Source organism: Tachyglossus aculeatus, chromosome 7 (assembly GCF_015852505.1).
Source record: "Tachyglossus aculeatus isolate mTacAcu1 chromosome 7, mTacAcu1.pri, whole genome shotgun sequence".
NCBI classification, from domain to species: domain Eukaryota; kingdom Metazoa; phylum Chordata; class Mammalia; order Monotremata; family Tachyglossidae; genus Tachyglossus; species Tachyglossus aculeatus.
The window spans coordinates 50,247,388-50,275,343 of NC_052072.1; the positions used below are offsets into that span (position 1 = coordinate 50,247,388).

The window sequence follows — 27,956 nt, forward strand, 5'->3', positions numbered from 1 at the left end:
GGAATTCCAGGCCAGAGGCAGGACATTGATTGATTGATTGGTTGTACTTCCCAAGCTCTTAGTACAGTGCTCTGCACACAGTAAGCGCTCGATAAATACGATTGAATGAATGAATGAATGAATAGCACTACTAATAAGAAGCAATAATAATAATAACCTGTATATAGGTATATATGTTTGTACATATTTATTACTCTATTTTACTTGTCCGTATTCATTCTATTTATTTCGTTTTGTTAATATGTTTGGTTTTGTCGTCCGTCTCCCCCTTGTAGACTGTGAGCCCGCTGTTGGTTAGGGACCGTCTCTATCTGTTGCCAACTTGTACTTCCGAAGCTCTTAGTGCAGTGGTCTGCACACAGTAAGTGCTCAATAAATGTGATTGAATGAATGACTAGCACTACTAATAATAAGTGATAATAGTAAAAAGCTGTAGATATGTTTGTACATATTTATTACTCTATTTTACTTGTCCATATTTATTCTATTTATTTCATTTTGTTAATGTGTTTGGTTTCTTTGGCTGTCTCCCCCTTCTAGACTGTGAGCCGGCTGTTGGTTAGGGACCGTCTCTATATGTTTCCGACTTGTACTTCCCAAGCGCTTGGTACAATGCTCTGCACACAGCGCTCAATAAATACGATTGAATGAATGAATGAATGACATAGGTGAGAGATCGGCGGCAGGATAGACAAGATTGAGGTACAGTGAGAAGGTTGGCATAAGAGGAGAAAAGTGTGTGGGCTGGGTTGTAGAAGGAGAGAAATGATGTGAGGTAGGAGGCGGCAAGGTGGTTGAGTGCTTTAAAGTCGACGGTGAGGAGGTTCTGTTGGATGTGGAAGTGGATGGGCAACCACTGGAGCTTCTTGAGTGGGGAAACACGGACCGAACATTTTTGTAGAAAAGTGATCCGAGCAGCAGAGTGAAGTACGGACTGGAGTCGGGAGAGACAGGAGGCTGGGTGGTCAGCATCGTGAAGTGGCTAGAACATGCGCCTGGGAGTTAGAAGGTCATGGGTTCTAATCCTGGCTCCGCCACTCGTCAGCTGCGTGACTTTGGGCAAATCACTTCACTTCTCTGTGCCTCAGTTACCTCATCTGGAAAGTGGGGATTAAGACTGTGAGCCGCACGTGGGACAGTCAGTGCTTGGCATGTAGTAAGCGCTTAGCAAATACTATTATTGTTATTCTTCCTCCCACCCTGATTTCCTGCTACAGCCCAGCCTGCACTCCTTGCTCCTCCAAATCCAACCCACTCAATGTACTTCAGTCTCGTCTATCACACTGCTGACCTCCCAGCCATGTCCCTGGAAGCCCCTCCCTCTTCACATCCCCTCCCCACCTTCAAAGCCTAATTAAAAGCACATTTCCTCCAGGAGGCCTTCCCTGACTGAGCCCTCATTTCCTCTTCTCCCACTCCCTTTTGCATCACCCTTACACTTGGATTTGCACCTTTATTCACCCCTGCCTCGGTCCCACAGCACTTCCCTAAACATCCATAATTTGTATAAATGATTGACTTCCCCTCCAGACTGTAAGCAACTTGTGGGCAGGGAACCTGTCAACCAGCTGTTATATTGCACTCTCCCAAGTGCTTAGTACAGTGCTCTGCACACAGTAAGTAGTCAATCTATACGACTGATTGATTGATTCCTTGCCAAGATCATTTTTTTTCTTCTTTTCCCTTCTCACACATTTTGCTCTGGTCCATGGGGCTGGAATGACTGCATCTCTTGCCCAGGAAAGCCTTAATGCCGACTTAGTTCAAGGCTTGGGAAGTCATGCCTCTCTACTCCCGCTGCTCTCTGAAGGTTCATGGACTCTAATCCCCTTCGTCTTGGTTAATTACTATTTTACCAATCATGGGGACTTTGTTACATAGTCGCTCCCGTCGGGACGGGAAGATTGAATTTTTTCTCTGTGATAGGACTGTGGGACGAAGTGCTCTCCTACTTAAAAATAAGTGTCTGGAATTTGACTATGCTGTACTGTATATTTGACTAGACAGTTGGTATCAGGAAAATGCTGGTGGCACCAACTGGTGTGGTATTACTTATTAACCATTGTAATGTCCTCAGAAGCCAGAATTTTTAAATTGTTGTTTAAATCATTCCCACCATCAGAGGGGCTGTAGGGGCTAGGGGTCCCATAAACCCCAATGAATTAGCACTAAGAAGCAAAGCCATTAGCTTCACCCCAGTAGATCTGAGGCATTAAAGCTAGCCCACCCTGTCCCCAGGGGTCCAGAGGTGAAGCTAAGTTGGAGGCGACCTCTCTTGCCCCATGCTGAGAAGCAGCGTGGCTCAGTGGGAAAGGGCCCGGGCTTTGGAGTCAGAGGGCATGGGTTCAAATCCCGGCTCTGCCAATCAGCTGTGTGACTTTGGGCAAGTCACTTCACTTCTCTGGGCCTCAGTTACCTCATCTGTAAAATGGGGATGAAGACTGTGAGCCCCCCCGATCATCTTGTAACCTCTCCAGCGCTTAGAACAGTGCTTTGCACATAGTAAGCGCTTAATAAATGCTATTATTATTATTATTATTATCAAAAGAGGGAGAGGAAGACAACCTCACCATCGCTGTCTTCCCAGTCCTCCCTGCCCTCCAGCCGCAAGAGGCCTGGGAAGTCATCACCTGCCCGCCTCATCTCAGGCTCAACTGTGCAGGCAGTTTGGGGGAAGGTCCGGAGGCAGGATGACGTCTCGAACTCCGGATCTGTTAGAGCATAGGCATCCCGTGGTTGGCAGTCACTGGCTTCTCCTTCTCCTAGGAGCCACTGAAGTGGCCCGAGTGCCAAAAAGCAGCAGCACAGAGACCTTGCCGCCCCACAGGGTGCCCACACTGCAGTAGCCCTGAATCTCCCATCCCCATCCTGTCCCTGTTTGAAGCCCTTAGGCAGGTGAGGCGGACAGATGGCTGCTCTTTGTGGGGGGGTTTCAGGCCATGGATGAATGGAAATGCCCGTGCCCAGTTTCAAAGCCTGGGGTGGATCAGAAAAGCAGCAGCAGAAGAGGAGAAAGAGAAGGCGTCGTGCCAGAGTACCTTTTTCCTTCCTTTGTTTTCTTTCTCTTTCCCTTATTTCCCTCTCCTTCCATTACCTTCCTTTCATTTACCCGTCTGTCACAGCCTGACATCCTGCCCCAAAGTTCACAATGAAAAGTTACTGCCCACCATCACATAATAAGGTTTGTTTCCATTAAATGCTTCTCTTACATTGGTCTAATGTGTGTTTTTAGACCAACGAAGTTCTGCTCTCTTAATGGGAATTTAATTTAATGGGAGAGTCTCATGGGAATCTCTAATGGGAATACTAATGGGAATTTCCGGAGGAGAAGGATTACAGCAGCGTGGCTCAGTGGAAAATGCCCGGGCTTTGGAGTCAGAGGTCATGGGTTTAAGTCCCGGCTCCACTACCTGTCAGCTTTGTGACTTTGGGCAAGTCACTTCTCTGGATCTCAGTTACCTCATCTGTAAAGTGGGGATAAAAACTGTGACCCCTGCCGTGGGGCAACCTGATCACCTTGTAACCTCCCCAGCGCTTAGAACAGTGCTTTGCACATAGTAAGCGCTTAACAAATACCATCATTATTATTATGAAAAGGAACATTTTACATAAATTCACGTGGCCTGTATTTTAATGCCCAGAGTGTACAAGCAAAGGTGAAGTGATGATCATTGTTGAGATTTCAGATAGAAAATTTTCCATAGCGTAGCCTTAGAAATTTTTAGGGATCCTACATATTTTTTGTGGTTCCTAAAGAGCACTTGTATTTTGAAGCGGAACTCTTCTTCCAAAGAGTCAGCAGTGAGTTATTCCAAAAGAGTCGGGGTACACAGTTACTTGGAATAAAGGGGAGCATAGGAATTTGGAGCTAATAGAAAGAAGCACTGACTCTGGAGAAGGGGAATTGGCATTATAAATTTGAAAATGAAATGTGAAGCTCGTAAAGTCCAAAATTTGTTTTGAAACATCAATATGACTCTTTTTAAAAGTTTGGGTAGTGCTGTTTTTAAAGCACCTGGAGGGTCCAGAATATATTGCCAAGCATGCTGTGGATTCTCAGTAGGTGGCTGAGATAATAGCATCTGCCCTCCTCCTATTAACATGCCCCAAATCACCGACTTAATGCAGGATACCGTTTTTATTTAATTACAGTAAAGAAATTCTAGATACTTCCATTATAAATGTATATATCAGTAAAGATATTTGTAGCTATAATTCTGTTTATTCTAACGGTTTTGACACCTGCCTACACGATGTGTTTTGTTGTCTGTCTCCCCCTTCTAGACTGTGAGCCCGTTGTTAGGTAGGGACCGTCTCTATGTGTTGCCGACTTGTACTTCCCAAGCGCTTAGTACAGTGGTCTGCACACAGTAAGCGCTCAATAAATACAATTGAATGAATGAATGACCCAAAACAGTTTTTGCTTTGAGTATGTTGAAAAGTAGAAGGATGACGTTTCCAAATGTGACTGATATATATTGTCTACAAAAGCCTTACTAGTATTAAACTCTGTTTAGATAGGGTTTCTAAAAAATACACAGTGCTGTTAATGGATGTGATCAATATTTGATCTGGTTAACTTGTATCTACGCTGGCGCTTAAAAGAGTATTTGACAAACAGTAGGCGTTTAACAAATACCTTAAAAAACAGATTTTACTCTTAATTGTCTTTGTCCATTTTCAGCTGAAACGCTAACAAATGTGCTGGATTTCAAAAGGGATGCTGGTCTCTGGCATGGAGTATTAACAGTGAGTGTTGTGGAATGTTAATGGATTTTGTAATAGGATGTCTGATATCTTCATGTTCATGGCTTTAAGATTTCAAAACCATATGTTTCCCAAATGACATTTTATTCTTCACTGTCAACTGCTTGACCCGAATTACTTGTCTAAAACATTAATAGGAGGGAGCTTAAATCACTGGATATTTTTCAATTTTGTTGTTAGACTGTGCACTCTTAATGTTTTTCTGCAGTTGTGGAATTTTATTTCCTTTATATTGGGTTCATTTATTGAGGCAAATACATTTTCTTTTCCAGAGCGTCATGAACAGAATGCATGTTGTTAGTATTCCTTATGCATTAATGAAAGTGAACCCCCTTTCCTGGATACAGAAAGTATGTTCATATAAAGGTAATCAGAAAATATATTCCCTCAATTTAATTGTGCAAAGGCTCTTAGAATTTTTTTTGTCATTTTTGTCTATTTTGTCCATTTTAGAATGATAGTAGTAGTAAAAGCAGTTAAGTACTTGCTTTGTGCCAAGCACTGTACTAAGGTCTGGAAGAGAATACACAGTCTAATTGAACTCTTGTACAACAGTACTATAGTGTTGCTTGTATTACGTCCAATTTATTTTCATGACTTTGTGCGTGCCCTTTCCTATGCGTAAGTGTTTTGTGACTTTCTAAATGACAACAGTGACCACGAAAAGAAATGAATGTAACGTTTTATATTTCTTCTTAAAAAGACAACGATACAACTGTTTAGACTTCTTCTAACAAACGTGAAAATGCAAGGAATTAAAAATATTTTTAGTATTCTGCCAATTACCGGGCTTGAGGAGAGCAGGAGAAGCCATTTCATCAGCCCTCCCTACTTCAGATGAGGACCAATGTATTTTTTAAAGTGTCCTTTGTTCATTATTCACAATCCTTGCTGCCAAGAAGCTCTTTCTTTTTGATTAACCTATTGGCTGCTGCAATTTAAGCCCATTTTCTTTTGTTCTGTCAGCGAAGAGAGAGAAAAGTATAAAGGCTTTAAATAAGATTACATAGGGCTACTTTTAACTTTACCTCTTAGGCCTTAATTTCCAATCCTGTGCGGAATATTGCGTTTCTATACTTCTTTATGTATTCCAGAATCATAATTGTTTTTGTAATACTTTGATGTATTTGTGCAAAGTAATAATGCAAAGTGTGCCCTTGGGTGCCCAAAATGTGTGTGTGCAAAAATTGAATGCTTTTTTATTTTTCTCTCTCTGTCCCTTCCATGTGGGCATATGCTTCAGGATACCTGTTTGTTTTTCCTCCCTTTTAGCGCGGGTAGCATTAGTTAAATCCCGGGATATGCACTGGTCTCTCTTGGCACAACGTGATCAAAGGGATGTCAGTCTCAGCTCCTTGAGAATGCTGATAGTGGCAGATGGAGCTAATCCATGTAAGTCAAAACGTTATAAAACGCAAGCATTGGTATCAGGTAGAATGATATGCGGTATTCGTTTATCAGCCATTGATCTTTGATACGGCTCTTTGCATCTTACTGCTTTTTCAGTTCCTTACTACTCTTAGAAAGCCGAAATACGGGACTAGCCTATTGTAAGAAAATTTATCTCTGAGAAATGCAGTTTTCAGTCTGAAGTGATTTTTGCTGGCATGTTTTCTCAGTTTATAAATTCCTTTTCTTCAGTAGTAAATTAATTCACCCAGATTCCTAGTATTCATCCTGTGCATTTTTTTAGTGGTATTTGTTAAGCACTTGCTATGTGCCAGGCAGTGTACTACGTGCTAGAATAGTTACAATAAGATAAAATAGGTTGGACACAGTCCACGTCCCACATGGGGCTCAAAATCTTAACCCCCATTTTACAGATAAGGTACTTAGATAAAAATTAAGTGACTTCTCCAAGGTCACATAATAATGATAATAATAATGACATTTATTAAGCACTTACTATGTGCAAAGCACTGTTCTAAGTGCTGGATGACAGACATCTCCCCCTCGTCCCCCTCTCCATCCCCCCCATCTTACCTCCTTCCCTTCCCCACAGCACCTGTATATATATATATATTTGTACATATTTATCACTCTATTTATTTTACTTGTACATATCTATTCTATTTATTTTATTTTGTTAGTATGTTGGGTTTTGTTCTCCGATTCCCCCTTTTAGACTGTGAGCCCACTGTTGGGTAGGGACTGTCTCTATATGTTGCCAACTTGTACTTCCCAAGCGCTTAGTACAGTGCTCTGCACACAGTAAGCACTCAATAAATACGATTGATTGATTGATTGACATGTGGTGGGGATTAAAAGCCAGGTTCTCCTGACTCCTTGCTCCATGCTTTATCCACTAGGCCTTGCTGCCTCTAAATTGGCATCAGTGATGCTGAGAACTGATAGAAAATAATGTAGCATTAAAGAAAAATATTTTATATCTTTAGCTCAGTGATATTTCAAAAACTAGTCCTGAGAAATTTAGCTATGATGATGTTCAAAAGTCTTTTAAAACTGTCTTCTCAGAATTTGGTTATTGCTGTAATATGGCAACATCATGCATTTCTACCAACTGTCCCTTCAGAATTTCCAACTTATAACAGTGGTGTTCTACTTGACATCCCTGGGAAGGCAGATTTGTTGAGTCAAAGGGGCCTTCATACTTCCCAACATTCCCACAGAAGGTTAATTCTTGCTTAAATTCACATAACTTTTAAGTTGTTTGCATCACCAATAAATTTTAAAGTAGATTGTTCTCCCCAAAGTTGATTCATAGAAAGCAAAACAAATGAAATCCTCATTCTCCAGAATCCCTCAACGGGGGCGACGGATATTTCACTAGCTTGGGTTAAATGATCACATAACCTTCAGTATAATATGTATATATTTGCCCTGGCAAGGGGGATTTGCTCTCCAGAATTTTATTTTGGGGGCATGCTGGAAGATCATAAACCACTCGCCCTTCATTAATATAATAAAGAAACGCTCTGGGCACGTTACTCCCCTCCTCAAAAATCTCCAGTGGCCGCCTGCCAACCTACGCATCGAAGCGAAAACTCTCGGCTTCAAGGCTCTCCATCAGAGAAGCAGCATGGCTCAGTGGAAAGAGCCCGGGCTTTGGAGTCAGAGGTCATGGGTTCAAATCCCGGCTCCGCCACTTGTCAGCTGTGTGACTTTGGGCAAGTCACTTGGCTTCTCTGTGCCTCAGTTCCCTCATCCGTAAAGTGGGGATTAAGACTGTGAGCCCCCAGTGGGCCAACCTCATCACCTTGTAACCTCCCTAGCGCTTAGAACGGTGCTTTGCACATAGTAAGCGCTTAATAAATGCTATCATTATTATTATTATCATCTCCTCACCCCCTCCTACATCACCTCCCTTCTCTCCTTCTCCAGCCCTGCCACTAACCTCCTCACTGTACCTCGTTCTCACTGGTCCCGCCATCGCCCCCCGGCCCACGTCCTCCCCCTGGCCCGGAATGCCCTCCCTCCACACATCCGCCAAGCTAGCTCTCTTCCTCCCTTCAAAGCCCTGCTGAGAGCTCACCTCCTCCAAGAGGCCTTCCCAGACTGAGCCCCCTTTTTCCTCTCCTCCTCCCCCATCCCCCCGCCCTAGCTCCTTCCCCTCCCCACAGCACCTGTATGTATATTTGTACAGATTTATTACTCTATGTATTTTACTTGTACATATTTACTATTCTATTTATTTTGTTAATGATGTGCATTTAGCTTTAATTCTATTTGTTCTGACAATTATGACACCTGTCCACTTGTTTTGTTTTGTTGTCCGTCTCCCCCTTCTAGACTGTGAGCCCATTGTTGGGTAGGGACCGTCTCTAGATGTTGCCAACTTGTACTTCCCAAGCACTTAGTACAGTGCTCTGCAAACAGTAAGCGCTCAATAAAAGTGATTGAATGAATGAATAACCCTTTTCATACTCCTTTAAATGACAGAGTAATTCTGACCCTGTGACTTTTTGTCCATGAGTAATTTTTTTTTTTTCCATTTCCCTCAGGGTCAATATCATCCTGTGATGCATTCATCAATGTCTTTCAGTCCAGAGGCCTGAGACCAGAGGTAATCTGTCCTTGTGCCAGTTCTTCAGAGGCACTGACTGTTGCCATTCGCAGGTAATTGAACTAAATTTCCATAGAGTAATGAATTATTTTTTTACTTAGACCGAGTGTTCTTACAGTATAAAAGTTGCAGTGCATCACATTGACTGCCCTAAGGCAGTCTGCGAAACCTTTTGTGTAGAAGAGGTGGGCAGGGGGAAAGAAGAGAAATTTTTGAGCAGTTGGTGCACACACATTAAATGAACATTAAATGAATAATTGTGTAATTATCAATTACAATCAATTGATTGGGTTTGTACCCCTTACTCTCCCCTCCCTTAGGCCCCAGCACTTACGTATATATTTTGTAATTTCTGTGTAGTAATGTCGTTCCCCCCTTATCAAGACTCAAAACTTGTGGATAGACAACGAGTCTATTGGCTCTGGTATAGTGCACTGTCCCAGAGCTTAGTACTGTGCATAGTAAGTGCTCAATAAATGTGATTGATTGTAAATTGTAATGTAAATGTATCAATTGTGTACTGTTGACACAATAGTATCAAATAATGGTATTTATTGAATGTGTACTGTGTAGGAGAGAACAATACGTAGATTTGGTAGACATGATTCCTGCCCTCCAGACGCTTACAATCTAGTGGATGAGATAAGACATTAAAAAGTTAGAGATAGGGGGAGCATAGGGGGAGCAGGAAAGTATAAGGTTACGTACATAAGTGCAGTGGGGTGAGAGGAGGAGAATGAGAGGGGGATGAAAAGAGAGGAAAAGAGAAATTCAGCCAGTTCCTTTTCATCCTTCCTTCCATGTGGGAAGGCAGCATGACCGTCGCTGATGTTGCCAAGTACCATTTTTGTACAAAACCTTTCAGGCCATGTTTCCCCACTCCTCAGGAACCACCAGTGGTGCCCATCCACCTCCATATCAAACAGAAACTCCTTATCATTGCCTTTAAAGCACCGGATCACCTTGCCCCCACCTACCTTACCTCCCTGATTTCTTACTATAACCCAGTCCTCACACTTCGCTCCTCTAATGCCAACCTACTCAATACCTTGATCTCATCTACCTTGCTGCTGACCCCTTGCCCACATCCCGCCTCTGGCCTGGAACGCCATCCTCCCCCCAGCTTCATATCCCACAGATGATCACTCTCCTCATCTTCAAAGCCTTATTAAAAGCACACCTTCTCCAAGAGGCCTTCCCCAACTAAGTCCTTATTTCCTCTGCTCTCACTCCCTTCTGTATCACCTTTACACTTGATTTTGTACCCCTTACTCCCCCCTCCCTTAGGCCCCAGCACTTACAAATATATATATTTTTTATATAATGGCATTTATTATATAAATAATATATATTTTATATATTAAAATATATATATTTTATATATATTATATATATATATATATATTCCCCCTCGTCCCCCTCTCCATCCCCCCATCTTACCTCCTTCCCTTCCCCACAGCACCTGTATATATGTATATATGTTTGTACATATTTTTTACTCTATTTATTTATTTACTTTATTTGTACATATCTATTCTATTAATTTTATTTTGTTAGTATGTTTGGTTTTGTTCTCTGTCTCCCCCTTTTAGACTGTGAGCCCACTGTTGGGTAGGGACTGTCTCTATATGTTGCCAATTTGTACTTCCCAAGCGCTTAGTACAGTGCTCTGCACATAGTAAGCGCTCAATAAAAACGATTGATGATGATGATGATTTATTAAGCACTTACTATGTGCAGAGCAGTGTTCTAAGCGCTGGGGAATTTACAAGGTGATCAGGTTGTCCCACGTGGGGCTCACGGTCTTCATCCCCATTTTGCAGATGAGGGAACTGAGGCCCAGAGAAGTGAATTGACTTGCCCAAAGTCACGCAGTTGACAACTGGTGGAGCCGGGATTTGAACCCATGACCTCTGACTCCAAAGCCCGGGCTTTTTCCACTGAGCCATGCTGCTTCTCTATTTTTGTATATTTACAAACATATATATACACAAACATATATATACATATATGTATATATATATATATATGTATATATACAAACATTTGTATACGAAATTTTCTCTATATTTGTAATTTCTGTGTAGTAATGTCGTTCCCCCCTTATCAAGACTCAAAACTTGTTGTGGATAGACGAGTCTATTGAATCTGGTATAGTGTACTGTTCCAGAGCTTAGTACTGTGCACAGTAAGTGCTCAATAAATGCGATTGATTGATTTGATGCCATATTTACCATAGATGTAGAGTTTGCATCTTTGATGGCACTCAGCCTGCAGGGAGGTAGCGTTAGTCACCTTGGGGTAGGAGAAGGTGGCAGAAATGGAGGTACTCAGGTTTAGCAGTGCCTCAGTTTGCTCACCTGTAAAATGGGGATCAGATACCAGAGAAGCAGCATGGCTCAGTAGAAAGAGATCAGGCTTTGGAGTCAGAGGTCGTGGGTTCAAATCCCAACTCCGCCAATTGCCGGCTGTGTGACTTTGGGCAAGTCACTTCTCTGTGCCTCAGTGACCTCATCTGTAAAATGGGGATTAAGACTGTGAGCCCCAATGGGACAACCTGATCACCTTGTAACCTCCCCAGCGCTTAGAACAGTGCTTTGCACATAGTAAGTGCTTAATAAATGCTATCATTATTATTATTATACCTGTTCTCCCTCCGCCTTATACTGTGAGTCCCTTGCGGGACAGGGGCCGAATCTCGCCCTTTTATCTTGAATATACTCCCCAGTACTTACTACAGCGCTTCGCTCATAGGAAGCACTTAAGAAATGCAACAGTTGTTGTTATTATCGTCATCATTATTAGATATATTTCAGGGGAGGAAAAGTTCCTGTTGATCTAAAACAAATCAAAGTAGGTGTGCTTATAAATGGATGGAAGAAGGACAGAGGCAACTGGAAATGCAGGCTTCCTTCCCATCACCAGGGAAGAGAAAGGGATTGCCCGATTTCTGCTGCTGGCCCCGTGCTCCTTAATGATAACAATATCATCATCATCATCAATCGTATTTATTGAGCGCTTACTGTGTCCAGAGCACTGTACTAAGCGCTTGGGAAGTCCAAGTTGGCAACATCTAGGGACAGTCCCTACCCAACAGTGGGCTCACAGTCTAAAAGGGGGAGACAGAGAACAAAACCAAACATACTAACAAAATAAAATAAATAGAATAGATAGGTACAAGTAAAATAAATAAATAAATAGAGTAACAAATATGTACAAACATATATACATATATACAGGTGCTGTGGGGAAGGGAAGGAGGTAAGATGGGGATGAGGGGGAGAGGAAGGAAGGGGCTCAGTCTGGGAAGGCCTCCTAATAATAAAAATAACAATAATAACGATGGTATTTGCTAAGCGCTTACTATGTGCCAAGCACTGTTCTAAGCGCTGGGGTAGATACAAGGTAATCAGGTTGTCCCTTACTCATCGAGCCCTGGTTTAGCAACCCTCTGTTGGGGCTGGCAGGAGCTGCGTCAAGTAGTTAAGTAGTTCTCACTCACCTTCCTCTTCCTGCTCCATTGCCTAACCCCAACCTGAGTTAATTCCAGCTTGGGAGCCGGAATGTCCCCCTTCTTCAGGACCCACAGGGTCCACAATCAGCAGTCCCGGGCCCCGGCACAGTACTGCTCTTGCCCCCTGCCCCAGTTCCCTTCACTTACTGGATTGACTGGCCCACACTGGAGCTGCAGTTGCTTACTGACAGAGGAGCAGGTGGTCAGGGGCCATCCAGCTTGCCCTGGAGCAGGGCCAGAGCAATTCCAGCTTTCCCTGCCCTCTGGCAGAGGATAATGGAAATCCCAGAACGGGCCCATGGGTCCTGCTTCCAGAGGGCCAGGAGTGTGGCGTCTATCTTGTCACCCCCTCTCCGGCTCAAAGGGGCCGGTTGGGCTAGCTACTTCAGCCCCCCAAGCTTTGAAGACGGAGCTAATGAAGTCTTCGGACTTCTGGTGCTGAGTCCTTGGGGACAATAAGGTCGTTGTGGGCAGGAAATATGTTTATTGTTATAGTGTGCCCTCCCGAGTGCTTAGTGCAGTGCTTTGCACAGAGCAAACGCTCAATAAATATGATTGAATGAATGAATGACAGTGGTGAGCAGGGAGTGATCCCCTAATGCTCAAGTACCACCTCTGGTATCAACAGCCAGTTTTGGGTCCCAGGCTCTCAGTTCTCAACCCATCCCCTAAGGAAATGAAGCAATATTTGGAGAAAGCAATTGGTGACGTGGGTTGTTGTTCTTGGACTGATCTGCCGTTTTCTCTTTCAGACCACCAGAACTGGGTGGACCGCCACCGGGAAAGGCAGTGTTATCCATGAATGGCCTGAGTTACGGTGTGATCAGAGTGGACACAGAAGAAAAATTGTCGGTGTTAACCGTGCAGGACGTTGGTCAGGTTATGCCTGGAGGTAGGAAGATTGTATTTTAAATGATATATTTCTTTTACCTAAAGGTGGGTGAGTTACAGAATCAGCAACGCTGTATTTTTGTATGCAGCGGAATTTATGCAAGCGTGGTGTAAGGAAGTCTGAAATTAGCAGTGTACGATAACTTAGAAGAAATCACTCTCTGAGACATTCATTTTCTCAGGTGGCCATTAAAACTTCTCCCGGGCTTCAGTCTCCCTAATTAGCTCGTGCCTTAGAGAGCAGACAGGTCAAAGAAGATAATGAAATTTACAAGAGTTTAATTGTAAAAAAAAAAAAACCAACTTTAAAAACAAGGGGTTTAACCATATCAAGTCTCATCCTGCTCATTTGATGGGCTTATGATGGCCTCTTCTAAAAGTTTCAACACATCATCATCATCATCAATCGTATTTATTGAGCGCTTACTATGTGCAGAGCACTGTACTAAGCGCTTGGGAAGTACAAATTGGCAACATATAGAGACAGTCCCTACCCAACAGTGGGCTCACATGTTAGAAAATCAAATTATTTGAGTAAAGGTTGAAAAATCCATAGCTGATTTTTCCCCAAAAGTTCTTTATCTTATAAGAGGGGAATGGAAGTCTTCTGCGTATAGGTCTTACAAGCTCCAAATAATAGGTCTCATGAATAATGATAAATGGCAACCCGAAAAGCATGCAGGAATTCTGAAAATATTTTCCCTGAGATGATTACAACAATGGAGTGCATTCTTTGACTGCGTAGTAAAAGTTCATTTAGGGCACACAATCCCCAATTTGTGATTCATAGAACAAATACTTAACTCCTGTTTCCTCCCTACTGTTGCCCGGAGAACTCTGGGGCCTCTCTAAGGAATCAATCAATAAATCGTATTTATTGAGCGCTTACTGTGTGCAGAGTAAGCTACCTCACGATCAACAAAGCTTCTGTGAAGTTAGAAGCAACAAGAGATATGCATGGGTGGGAGGGAGACGAATGGGAAAAATATACAGCTTCCTCTATGCCCAACATCCCTAGGCAGAAGTAAAGAGAGAATCAGACGAAAGCGGACCCATGTAGATACCAAGGAACTAAGCCTGTAAGGCATTTCTTGTGACACCAACACTGGGAGATGTATTTCCACAGTCTAGACAGAGTGCATTAATTAAGGCATCTTCAAGCTACGCTAACTTTAAAAGCGCTTTTCCGTTTCGAAAGGCTCGTCCTTCAATTATTTGACTGAAAACCTAGTATGGCCCGACTCCTAAAAGCTACAAATTAGAGGCCGCGTGCATTGAATCAGCGGCTTCCATGTAGTGTGGATTATTTGCTGGCTAATTAGGTGAGTGAGAGGGAAAGGGGAGGAAGGATCTGATAAACTTCTTCCTTTTCCTGTCCCTGATTTTCATACAATCGGGCGTGAGTGCAGGCCACTAGCCAACTCTGGCGAACAGGTATTTAATCCGGGTCAGTGGGCTGAATCTGTGGCAAGGAGCCACCGATTCAGGCCGAGCCGTGACTTGTAGGAATAAACTCCCCGTCATGCCCCAGTCAGGAGCACTAAATCCACGGGAGGACGGATGGTTATCACCCATGGCCTTGTCACTACAGGACAGATAACAATAATATGAACAGTAATAACAATAATAGTATTTGTTAAGCACTAACTATGTTTTAAACACTCTTCTAAGCACTGGGGTAAGTACATCCTAATCAGGTTAGACACAGTCCCTGTCCCACACGGTCTCACAGTCTTAATCTCATCTTTCAAGGCCCTACTGAGAGCTCAAGGCCCTACTGAGAGCTCACCTCCTCCAGGAGGCCTTCCCAGACTGAGCCCCTTCCTTCCTCTCCCCCTCGTCCCCCTCTCCATCCCCCCATCTTACCTCCTTCCCTTCCCCACAGCACCTGTATATATGTAGATATGTTTGTACATATTTATTACTCTATTTATTTTACTTGTACATATCTATTCTATTTTATTTTGTAGTATGTTTGGTTTTGTCTCCCCCTTTTAGACTGTGAGCCCACTGTTGGGTCGGGACCGTCTCTATATGTTGCCAATTTGTACTTCCCAAGCGCTTAGTACAGTGCTCTGCACACAGTAAGCGCTCAATAAATACGATTGATTGATTGATTTTAAACACTCTTCTGAGCACTGGGGTAAGTACAACCTAATCAGGTTAGACACAGTCCCTGTCCCACACGGTCTCACAGTCTTAATCCCCATTTTACAGGTGAGGTAGGTGAGAAGTGAAGTGACTTCCCCAAGGTCACACGGCAGAGTAGCAGTGGAGTTGGGATTAGAACCCAGGTCTTCCTGACTCCCAAGCCTGGAATAATCATCGTCAGTCGTATTTATTGAGGGCTTACTGTGTGCAGAGCACTGTACTAAGCGCTTGAAGAATAATAATAATTGATGGTATTTGTTAAGCGTTTACTACGTGCCAAGCACTGTTCTAAGTGCTGGGGGAATGCAAGGTGATCAGATTGTCCCACATGGGGCTCACAGTCTAAATCCCCATTTTACAGATGAGGGAACTGAGGCCCAGAGAAGTGAAGTGACTTGCCCCAAGTCACACAGCTGACAGTTGGCAGAGCCAGGATTTGAACCCATGACCACTAGGTCTTTCTGCTTCTCCAGAGCATAGCTAGCCAGCCCACCTCCATCCCTTAGAGCGTAAATGAAGCTAAGGGAGTAGCTCCAACTCATCCAGCTCTGCCAACTGTCAGCTGTGTGACTTTGGGCAAGTCACTTCACTTCTCTGTGCCTCAGTTACCTCATCTGTGAAATGGGGATTAAAACTGTGAGCCCCCTGTGGGGCAACTTGATCACCTTGTAACCTCCCCCAGCGCTTAGAACAGTGCTTTGCACATAGTAAGCGCTTAACAAATGCCATCATCATCATCATCATCATCATCCCCCCTGCAGAGTTCTGGGTATGGCTGGACCTGAGACTTCTCTTGCCCTAAATCCCGGGTCAGCCGTCTAGAGCTGATTCATTCATTTATTCAGTCGTATTTATTGAGCGCTTACTGTGTGCAGAGCACTGTACTAAGCGCTTGGGAAGTACAAGTCGGCAACATCTAGAGACGGTCCCTACCCAATAGCGGGCTCACAGTCTAGAAGGGGGAGACAGACAACAAAACAAAACATATTAACAAAATAAAATAAATAGAATGGTAAATATGTACAAGTAAAATAGAGTAATAAATACTCTAGAGAATTAATAATAATAATAATGTTGGTATTTGTTAAGTGCTTACTATGTGCAAAGCACTGTTCTAAGTGCTGGGGGGATACAAGGTGATCAGGTTGTCCCACGTGGGGCTCACAGTCTTAATCCTCATTTTCCAGATGAGGGAACTGAGGCCCAGGGTAGTGAAGTGACTTGCCCAAAGTCACACAGCTGACACGTGGCGGAGCCGGGATTTGAACCCATGACCTCTGACTCCAAAGCCCGGGCTCTTAGAGAAGAGAAGCAGAGAGAAGCAGATATACAGCTATACAGAGATATACAGATATACAGAGAAGCAGCGTGGCTCGGTGGAAAAGGGCACGGGCTTTGAAGTCAGAGGTCATGGGTTCAAATCCCAGCTCTGGCACCTGTCAGCCGTGTGACTTTGGGCCAGTCACTTAACTCCTCTGTGCCTCAGGTACCTCATCTGTAAAATGGGGATTAAGACTGCGAGCCCCACGCGGGACAACCTGATCACCTTGCAACCTCCCCAACGCTTAGGACGGTGTTGCCACTGGGCTTATGGGGCCAGACAGACGTCACACTCCTTTCCAGCCCTACTCATCATCATCATCAATCAATCAATCAATCAATCGTATTTATTGAGCGCTTACTATGTGCAGAGCACTGTACTAAGCGCTTGGGAAGTACAAATTGGCAACACATAGAGACAGTCCCTACCCAACAGTGGGCTCACAGTCTAAAAGGGGGAGACAGAGAACAGAACCAAACATACCAACAAAATAAAATAGGATAGAAATGTACAAGTAAAATAAATAAATAAATAGAGTAATAAATATGTACAACCATATCATCATCAACAATCGTATTTATTGAGCGCTTACTATGTGCAGAGCACTGTACTAAGCGCTTGGGAAGTACAAATTGGCAACATATAGAGACAGTCCCTACCCAACAGCGGGCTACCCTACTCTGCTACCGTTGTCCATCAAGCAGCGTGGCTCAGTGGAAAAAGCCCGGGCTTTGGAGTCAGAGGTCATGGGTTCAAATCCCAGCTCCACCGCTTGTCCACTGTGTGACTTTGGACAAGCCACCTAACTTCTCTGGGCCTCAGTTCCCTCATCTGTAAAGTGGGGATGAAGACTGTGAGCCCCACGTGGGACAACCTGATCACCTTGTAAATTCCCCAGCGCTTGGAACAGTGCTCTGCACATAGTAAGCGCTTAATAAATGCCATTTAAAAAAAAAAAAGCAGCAGAAGCTCAGGGTCTGACCCAAGACGAACCCTCTGAGCGAGAACCTGTGCGGCCTGGCTTGATGATAGCGGCAGCAGGTGGGCCGTGCTAAGCCAGAAAGGGATGAGGACGCTGCGTATACGTGGTGGGGTGAAACAGTCCCCAAGAGCGACTGTAGGCAGCTCATCCTTATGGGGGTGAAGAAAGATTTTAGCTCAGCTCCAGAATATAGCAAGGACAGAGAAGCAGGGATGGAGGGGGGAGCCTACGTGACATGCAAGTGTGTGTTCATACGGCGTATTATTCAGTGCCACTTCACTAGGTACGAGGCTTTCCTCGCTTCCCTTTCCCACCTCTACTCTCCTCCCCTCTCTCTCTATTTCTCTTTCTCTTTGCCCTGTCTGTAATGGTCCGCCCTGAGTCCAGTCCCCTTGCACAAAATGGAAAGTTGGTATTCCTAGCTACAGTCCCAGTAAGAGCAGCCCGCGGGGGTTACTGACCAAATCTGGGCCTGCATCTGGAGGTGTTGCCACGTTGGGGCTTGGGGAAGCAGGGAGGGAATATGATTGAGTGACCGCAATTGTGTGGGTAGGGACTGTCTCTATACGTTGCCAACTTGTGCTTCCCAAGCGCATAGTACAGTGCTCTGCACACAGTAAGCGCTCAATAAATGCGATTGATGATGATTAAATCACACCTTACAACTCCACCCCTTCTGTTTCACTGGTGGCTGGTGGAAGGCTGACCAAATGAAGAAAGTAGCCTGTGGGCCAAAATACTTACCCACTGCTATCCCGCTGGGGTCCTTGAACAATCATTTAACATCCACCAAGCTAGCTCTCTTCTCCCTTCTAAGCCCTACTGCGAGCTCACCTCCTCCAGGAGGCCTTCCCAGCCTGGCCCCCTTTTTCCTTTCCCCCTTCCCACCCCCCCCCCGCCCTACCTCCCTCCCCTCCCAACAGCACTTGTATATATTTGTACAGATTTACTACTCTATTTTACTTTTACATATCTAGTGAGCCCACCGTTGGGTAGGGACTGTCTCTATATGTTGCCAGCTTGTACTTCCCAAGCGCTTAGTACAGTGCTCTGCACACAGTAAGCGCTCAATAAATACGATTGATTTTGTTAATGATGTGCTAATAGCTATAATTCTATTCGTTCTGACCATTTTGACACCTGTCTACATGTTTTGTTTTGTTGTCTGTCTTCCCCTTCCGGACTGTGACCCTGTTGTTGGGTAGGGACCGTCTCTAGATGTTGCCAACTTGTACTTCCCAAGCGCTTAGTACAGTGCTCTGCACCCCGTAAGCGCTCAATAAATATGACTGAATGAATGAATGAATCATCTTTCTGTCAGCTACCAGGATGACTACATTAACTTACATTTTTAGGTGTCAGAAAACGTTGAACACGGGCTACTCCGTACCCTGACTAATTGTTCTGCTATTGATGCTTCATTTTAGCCTCATCCTCTCTCATCAAGCTTTTTTTCAGAGAAGCTGATGAATAGCAAAATTAACTGCCGTGAGTCCCGTCAGACGGCGAATGACTTGAGAGCAGGGATTTTGTCTACCAGCTGTTTATCCACTCTCCCTGGTGCTCTGCACCAAATGAGAGTTGAATGAATATCATTGGTGGATAGTTAGAGTCAGTCAGTCAATCGGTCACATTTATTGAGCACTTACTATGTGCAGAGCACTGTACTAAGCACTTGGGAGAGTACAATAGTCCTCCTTATGTACCAGCCAGGCAAAAAGGACACAGGAGAACCTTTGAAAAGGCCGTAGCTCTGAGGCCCAGGCTGGACCCGTGAATGTGTTACCAGTACTGGCGTTGAAGAAAGAAGATAGCCCTCTCTGTGCCGTTGCCCTTATTCTGCCCCAGCCATATAGTTTGGACTTTGGCATTCATTTTTAATGAATTTTTAACTTTTAGACTGTGAGCCCACTGTTGGGTAGGGGCTGTCTCTATATGTTGCCAATTTGTACTTCCCAAGCGCTTGGTACAGTGCTCTGCACATAGTAAGCGCTCAATAAATACGATTGATGATGATTTTTAATAATAATAATAATAATATGCAGATTACACAGTTTTTCTCCCATGTGGAGCTCACATTTTAAGTAAGAGAGGGAACAGGTTTAATCCCCATTTTACAGATGAGGAAACTGAAGCACGGGGAGGTGACTTGCCCAAGGTCACCCAGCAAGGGAGTGGCAAAGGCGAAATTGAAACTCTGGTGTCCTGACTCATTCATTCATTTATTCAATTGTATTTATTGAGCGCTTACTGTGTGCAGAGCACTGTACTAAGCGCTCGGGAAGTACAAGTTGGCAACATATCGAGACGGTCCCTACCCAACAGCGGGCTCACGGTCTAGAAGGGGGAGATTCCCAGGCCTGGGCTTTGTCTGCTAGACTGCCTTGGTTCCCATTCCTCGTTGGGTTGAACCCAACTGCCTTTCTTTAAGATGGATTGGAGCCCAAGGGGGAGAACCAAAGGGCAAAAAAATCCAAACTCGTTGGATTGTATTCATCCATCGATGGGCATCCTGTTTATCTCCTGTTAGTTATTTCTAGTTGAAGTACAAGTGGTTAAAAAGTAGAATAACTCTGTATTTTAAGTGGATTCCATGGGGCTTTAATAGAAAACATTGCCCAAACAGTTGGAATTTTACAGTTTCACGTCAGAGAATGAAGGACAGGTTATGGGCCGGCTTATTGCTTGTTTATTTAATCTTCATTTCTCGGTGCAGTCCCGGCGGCAAACAGATATTTTTTTTGTATGCGCTTGTTAAATTGGTTATTGATGAATTACCCCGCGCTTTCCTTCCATAGCTAATATGTGTGTTGTGAAAGTGGAAGGTACACCGTATCTCTGCAGAACTGATGAAGTTGGAGAAGTGTGTGTCAATTCAAATGCAACGGGCACAGCCTACTTTGGACTACTGGGGATCACCAAAAATGTATTTGAGGTTGGTACCTTTAGATAAGCTCTAAATTTAAGTAACCATTTGATCTAAATAGGATCTCATCATTCCTCTCTGTTCCCTCAAATAGTAAGCAGACCTGAGAGTAGAGTCCAGTTTTTTTTTCTTTTCTCTCATGTCTCTTCCTTCACCCTTTTAATGAAAATTAGATATGTACAGAACACATTAACCTCTGCTCAAGTAAGAATTAGCGGATTTCAAACCCAATTACAAAAAGTGTTTAAAATATTTAGTAGAGAAAAGGATTGCTTTTGGTGTCATAACCATATCAGAAAAATACTGAAATGATCACTTTATTTTATAATAATAATAATAATAATGGATTTGTTAAGCATTTACTATGTGCAAAGTACTGTTCTAAGTGCTGGAAGTGTCCCATGTGGGGCTCACAGTCTTAATCCCCATTTTACAGATGAGGGAACTGAGGCCCAGAGAAGTGAAGTGACTTGCCCAAAGTCACACAGCTGACAATTGACGGAGCCGGGATTGGAACCCATGACCTTAACAAATCCATTATTATCATTATTATCATCATCATCAATCGTATTTATTGAGCGCTTACTATGTGCAGAGCACTGTACTAAGCGCTTGGGAAGTACAAATTGACAATATATAGAGAAAGTCCCTACCATATAGAGACAGTCCCTACCATTTATTTTATTATAAAATAAAGTGATCATTTCAGTATTTTTCTGATACGGTTATGACACCAAAAGCAATCCTTTCCTCTACTAAATATTTTAAACACTTTTTGTAATCGGGTTTGAAATCCACTAAGTCTTACTTGAGTAGAGGTTAATGTGTTCCGTACGTATCTAACTTCCCAAGCCCGTGCTCTTTCCACTGCGCCACGCTGCTTCTCTGATGTGAATAGGAAATTACAGGATGAAAAAGGAATGCAGTTAAGAGTAACTTCCAATGACTAGTCTTCGACTTTTAAAAACAGATTTATCACGGCACTTCCTCCCTCTCCCTCATTCCTTCCCGGCAAATACCGGTATTTCTTGTGGTGGCCTCTACTGCTTGATCCGTCCTAGCTTGTGTTATCTTGTTAACTTTGTAATTATGTGTTAGGTTTTTCAGATGAGCATTCCTAACATCATCCTTAGGAGTTTTTGAGCCCTACTGTGAGCAACACCCCTGTCCTAAGCACTGAGGAAGTCCGGTCAACCAGTCAATCAGTGATCTTTATTGAGAATTTCCTGGGTGGAAGGCACTGGTTTTTTAAGGTTTTCCAGCACTCCGCAGGTCAGTCCAACAGACCAAACATTCTGAATGTTGGTGCTGCTGCTTTTCCCCCCTTTAGACTGTAAGCTCCTTAGGGGCAGGGATCACGTCTGCCAACTCTGCGGTATTGTGCCCTCCCAAGGGCTTAGTACAGCGCTCTGCACACAGTAAGCGCTCAGTAAGTACCACTGATTGACTGATTGATGACTCTTCTTCAGCTTATCCTGTTCAGGTGGAGGAGGACGGGATCCCCTTTAGGAATGGATCCGGGACAGTAGATGAGAAGTTCAGGTTAGCATCCTAACTTTATTTAAATGTACCAGTGAACCATTCCGATGGAGATGTCCTGGAAATGTGACATTGTAGAGCCTGTGAGAGGTAGATTGTTGGTAGGTTCCATAAATTATTTTTTACTTAATCCACCTGCAAGGCTAATGTATGTGAAGCAAGTGGGTGTTTTCTTTCCGTGCAAAACACACCCGTTGGTCTCATTGCTATCCCTGGATTTGTCTAAACCGTATAGCGTTCGATGAAAGCGGTGTTTAGTGCTTACTAATCCAGAAAGTCGTCTGAATGACATTACCTTCTTTAATCTGTCAGACCATTCCCGTCACTGCAGGAGGAGTGCCTATTTCAGATCAACCTTTTACCAGAACAGGATTACTGGGATTTATTGGGCCTGTAAGTATGACTAGATCATTTCATCGCTCGTATGAAAGCAAAGACTATGATTACAAAATTTTGATACGTAGTTTGCATTAGATTGGTGAAATTTGACAGAATGATGAACAGGACCAGTTATATATCATCTCTGAAGAATTTTGTTGTTAACGGGGGTAGGAGAAACCACTATCGTCGGTTCTCTAAAATAATTTTTCTTGGTATTTTTCAGTCTGCTGAATTGCGGATCGTAAAGGACCTATTTTAAGGAGTCAGTTAGAAAGATCAGATGCATCTCATAGTACAGGTGGCAGTCTATTTAAAAGCCACGGGTATAACACGGTCCTAGAACCTCTCCGTCCCCCAGCTATGAACGTCCAGACGCTCTATTTTATGCAATATTTTTTCATTTTGAGATTAAAAAACAGGATTCATTTGAATGAGGGGTTCCGGCGTATGCCTCAAAATAGAGTACACATGCCCATCCAAAATTGGTATGTCTAGAGACCATTATCGATAAATTTAAAGATGAGTTGTATCCCCCGTCTCGGGTCACCATAGTCATTGAGGGGGGAAGAAAGGGTAGATCCCTCCTCTCCCATCTTCTCCTTTCACTTGTGTTTATAAGTAATAAGTAAGCGTGGTGATTGTTCACTTCGCACGTTTGTAATTACTATTTTTTGTGCGTGTCCAGGATAACTTGGTGTTTGTGGTGGGAAAACTGGATGGTCTGATGGTAGTTAGTATTCGCAGGCATAACGCAGACGATGTCGTAGCCACAGCCCTGGCCGTGGAACCGATGAAGTTTGTCTACCGAGGAAGGTGAATATTCCTTTTGGAGTTTCTACTCTTGCCCCGTTTCTTTTATGATTCGGTCACTTTATAACTTTCGTTTCGAGGCATTCACAGTTTCAAAATAGCTTATGTACCATTATGCGAGTCTCTTTTCAAGCGCGGTGTTCCATAGTAGTAAAAAAAAATTAAAATAAATCTCTACAACTAGTATTACTTTGGTTTAATTATTTTCACAGTTAACTGCTTTGAAAGACTTAACTTGTCAGCATGCTTCCAGAGCTTGAGGATTTGAAGACTTGGCAAATATAGGTTCTATGAATGAATTACCAACGGAGAGAAAATTAAGTAAACACATAGGTATTCTCTAGTTAGAGACAAACTGACAAGAGTTTTCAAATCCAGCATTTTTTTTAAAATGAAATTTTAGACCGTTCATTTAACGGGCCAAGCCATATTTGACCCAGCTCGTTTAAGTTGTATTCCCTGCTGGAGGTTGATTTAACAGTCAGGGGAATTAAGAATAAAATATCTTGGTCAACAGTAATTTATAATTTTAGGGACAAAAACCTTACAAGTAAAATGATGGCTTTGCAGAGTTATGTGAGTGACAGCCCTTGAATCCCAACCTGAAACCTTCTTTAGTGTCTATCTAATAAAATGAGGGCAAGCAGCATGAGAAGCTGCGTCGCCTAGTGGGTAGAGCTCGGTCCTGGAAGTCAGAAGGACCTGGGTTCTAATTCTGACTCTGCCATTGTTCTGCTGTGTGACCTTGGGCAAGTCAGTGAACTTCTCTGGGCCTCAAACACTTCGTTTGTAAAATGGGGATTAAGACCATGAGCCCCACGTGGGACTATGTCCAACCTGATTAATGATGGCATTTATTAAGCGCATACTATGTGCACGGCACTGTTCTGAGCGCTGATCTACCCCGGCACTTATTGCCGCAAAACACTTTTCAACTCTGCCCATCCATCCTTTACTCAGTGCATTTTCGATCCCATTATGGTCAGCAGTTAATCTCTAAATATTACATAAAATGTTTATCATTTCACTAGAACCTCTTTGGTGGGAAAATAAACTTCAGGGACTTGGATTCGGAATTCACAGTTTTCCTCATATATGGGAGGGTCATCTTCCAGACATTTGGAAAAGGGCAGGACTGGAGATGTGGTTTTTGATACCTCTATCCATTTTAGTTGAATGGGGCATTTGACCTCTAAAATGTTGCTTTATGACTGTGCCTAGCACTGAATTGGCCCAATAATTTTTGATAGGCGAGAGAATATTGGGCCTTTAAATGGATCCATCTCTGATCAGCTATAGCTTACGCACTAATGTTCTTTTTGTTTCAACCTTGTCATTCTTTGGTCTTTTGTTTTAGAATAGCAGTGTTTTCCGTGACAGTTTTGCATGATGATCGAATAGTACTTGTTGCAGAACAACGTCCAGATGCCTCAGAAGAAGATAGTTTTCAGTGGATGAGCCGCGTATTACAGGTATTTCATTCATTCATTCATTCAGTCGTATTTATTGAGCGCTTACTGTGTGCAGAGCACTGTTCTAAGCGCTTGGGAAGTACAAGGCGGCAACAGATAGAGACGGCCCCTACCCAACAGCGGGCTCACAGTCTAGAAATTGTGTTGGAGGAGTGAAGTGTGATAGCAGGGTTATAGTGGGAGAGGAACAAGGATAGATAGGAGAGAGAAAGCCTTTAAGCTGATGGTGAAGAGTTTCTGCTTGATATGGAGATGGATATGGAAAAGAAGTGGGGAATATATGTGCTGTAAAGTTATGTTATTAATTTCCAAATTCATTATGTCCTTTCAGTCCTGCATTAATTTGTTAAAGGATGTTTTTCAGATAACTTTTTCACATATAAAATCAATTACTTCTATTACCTTTGTATAATCTGTTTTCGTCCATCTCATTTCCTTTGCATCCATTTCCTTTGCACCTTTTCCCAAACAAGCCTTTGCGAGAGCCTTAAGGTGCAAATGCAAGTTTTGCAAAGCGGAGGTCCCACCCTTGATAATAGGGCTTCCAGCGAAGGTCTTTATCATCAATCGTATTTATTGAGCGCTTACTGTGTGCAGAGCACTGTACTAAGCACTTTATCATGGGCTATTTGGTGTGCAATTAACACTGATCTCAGGCTGCCAAAGATTTTGTCAAATCTGATTTATTGGACACTTCGCATGGGAAAATTTAGGATTTTCAAAATTCCTTATTGAAGTTAGTCTTGGTGTAGATGATTAAAAAAACTTTTTTCCCCTAAGTATTCGCCAGGAAACAATGTTTACACTTTTTTTGCTTTACCATTGGTGAAGGATTTTTTTTCTTCTGGAGGAAAGCACTGAAGCTGCTCCTTTGCTAAGCGGGGAGGGAAAAAGATTTTGCAGTTGCTCAACTGCAAGAAAACAAATGCCTAGACCAGAAAAGATAAGTTTCTTGGTGATAAGGGTGGTGGATAGTAGTTTGTATTATTTTTTTAAAGTTGCCGGCCCCTTTAACCACGGCCGTTTAGCCCCTAACTCCAGGCTTTGGCAGGGGCTAACATACTGCAGAATAATACCCTTTTTGTCTGCATCTCTCGACGTCTCATAACTACACTTGAACCTAGAAGTCAAAAGTTCCGTGACTTCTTTTATCATCATCATCATCATCATTATTATTATTTTATAGTGACTCCATTTTCTGTTAAGGGTAATCTCAAATATATAGTTCTGTGTCTGGGTGATTTGTAGAATGTCAGTAAAATCTAGAGCGGAACAGGTTGTTGGGAGAAACTTTACCAATTAGAGAGCATCCCTTACTCTCTGCATACCAATTGATAAAGAAAATTGCAGTGGATTTGGAGTGGATTGACAGGAAAGGAAAATTAACTGAAAATCAGAAGAATGCTAAGGGAAAATGCAATTCCTCCTTTTTTTATATTTGCAGCACTAGGGTTCTTCTGTAACCAGAGTATAGATTCTTTGGATAAGAATGTTTTTCCTGGAACATTATGAACTCAAACATATTACACTGCAATTATTTATTATTAAAATGAGAACAGTTGCAGCAGGCCGTTCTCATCATTAGTACATGTACCTGACCGTGTTAAGTTGTTCCCTTGAAGACCTATTGCACTGTAGTTAATAACTTACAAATAACATAGAAATAAGACTCCCAAGTAATTACCGTGCTAAGTCTGCCACATATATCTGAAGATCAAACTGAAATCACTGGATGTGGAATTTTTAATCTGCGGTCCTGGTGATGATAACAAAAATCGGATTCTAAACAGAGGTTTACATGTGTATTTGCAGACTCTAGCTCATGTTGCACGTTCTTTCTTTCCAGGCAATCGACAGCATCCATCAAGTGGGAGTGTATTGTCTTGCCTTGGTTCCTGCCAACACTTTGCCAAAGGCAGCACTCGGGGGAATTCATATTTCCGAAACTAAACAGCGCTTTCTAGAAGGAGCCTTGCACCCCTGCAATGTTTTAATGTGTCCCCACACCTGCGTCACCAATCTTCCCAAACCTCGTCAGAAACAACCAGGTTAGTAGTGCGGGTTGCGTCGTTGTGGCAGGGGACCCCCAAGAGATCACCGAGTCGGTGTCCTCTCCCACGTAAGTTATTCGTTCATTCAGTCGTATTTATTGAGCTCTTACTGTGTGCAGAGCACTGTACTAAGCGCTTGGAGAGTACAGTACAGCAATAGAGAGAGACAGTCCCGGCCCACAACGGACTTACAGTCTGGGAGGCGGGGGAGACAAACATCTAAACAAGTAAACAGTCATCAATATAAATAAATAGAATTATGGGTATATATATATATAAGTGCTGTGGAGCGGGAAGAGGGGGTGACACGGAAAGGAGGGGAAGCTCTAACTAAGACAACTGGGACAAACACTGCCTGTTCTTTATAGAATACCCTCCGGGTGAAGACCTCATCTCACTTGGCAGCCTGCCTCCTTTTTTTTTCATCCTTACATGCGGAAAAATCCCTGACAATCTTGAAGGCAGTTGTCAATCCTTAGCTTCCTCTTTTTCAAGCTAAGTAACCCTGAGACCTCTAGCTTTTCCTCTTCGGAGCTGTTTTTGCCATCCTTCTCTGCCACCCCATTTTTTTTTTTCCGAGTGGCTGCCGAGTGCAAAGCCCCGCACTAAGCCTCGGCGGGAGTACCGCAGGGAAGCAAGGCACTTGTTCTGGTCCCACAAGAAGCTTATAATCTAAGGGGAGACCCAGGGGATGATGGCACAGTTTCTTTCCTTAAAGAATTAGGGATGCTTGGATGCTACTGAAAAATACATGCCAAAGTTGGGGACCTCTTCCCCAGTGCTCCCATTCTTAATGTGTCACCTAGTTGGTCAACATCACATCGTTTCCCTCTCCCCACCCACCCTCAGCTGGGCAACCTCTTTGTTTTGAGTGTTTTATTATTCTTGTCCCACACATCCAGCTCCTGATGCAAAATGCAAAAGGCCGGTCCCAGTTTGGTTGTATTGGTTGAATTAAATGCAGTTCCACCCCTTGAGTCACTTATTCCAGTAAGTCCCAAGATGCTGTACCGTTCCTACCTTCATTTAATAATAGTGGTGTTTGTTAAGCACTTACTCTGTGCCAAGAAGTCTACTAACTGGTGGGGTAGATAGGAGATCATCAGATCCCGCATAGGGCTCCCAGT

At 43.2% G+C, this 27,956-nt stretch overlaps 1 protein-coding gene across 3 annotated transcripts in view; it reads left to right on the plus strand.

The window, feature by feature from the left end:
- Positions 1 to 27,956, plus strand: part of DIP2A (disco interacting protein 2 homolog A) — a 169,859-nt gene that overhangs the window by 111,985 nt on the left and 29,918 nt on the right. For all 3 annotated transcript variants that reach the window (XM_038749833.1, XM_038749831.1, XM_038749832.1), the window contains 10 exons: positions 4,685 to 4,749; positions 5,040 to 5,133; positions 6,040 to 6,159; positions 8,730 to 8,844; positions 13,058 to 13,197; positions 20,449 to 20,585; positions 22,428 to 22,508; positions 23,182 to 23,309; positions 24,664 to 24,778; positions 26,625 to 26,826. In XM_038749833.1, the coding sequence (XP_038605761.1) occupies positions 4,685 to 4,749; positions 5,040 to 5,133; positions 6,040 to 6,159; positions 8,730 to 8,844; positions 13,058 to 13,197; positions 20,449 to 20,585; positions 22,428 to 22,508; positions 23,182 to 23,309; positions 24,664 to 24,778; positions 26,625 to 26,826 (1,197 nt within the window). The remainder of the gene's footprint in view (positions 1 to 4,684; positions 4,750 to 5,039; positions 5,134 to 6,039; positions 6,160 to 8,729; positions 8,845 to 13,057; positions 13,198 to 20,448; positions 20,586 to 22,427; positions 22,509 to 23,181; positions 23,310 to 24,663; positions 24,779 to 26,624; positions 26,827 to 27,956) is intronic.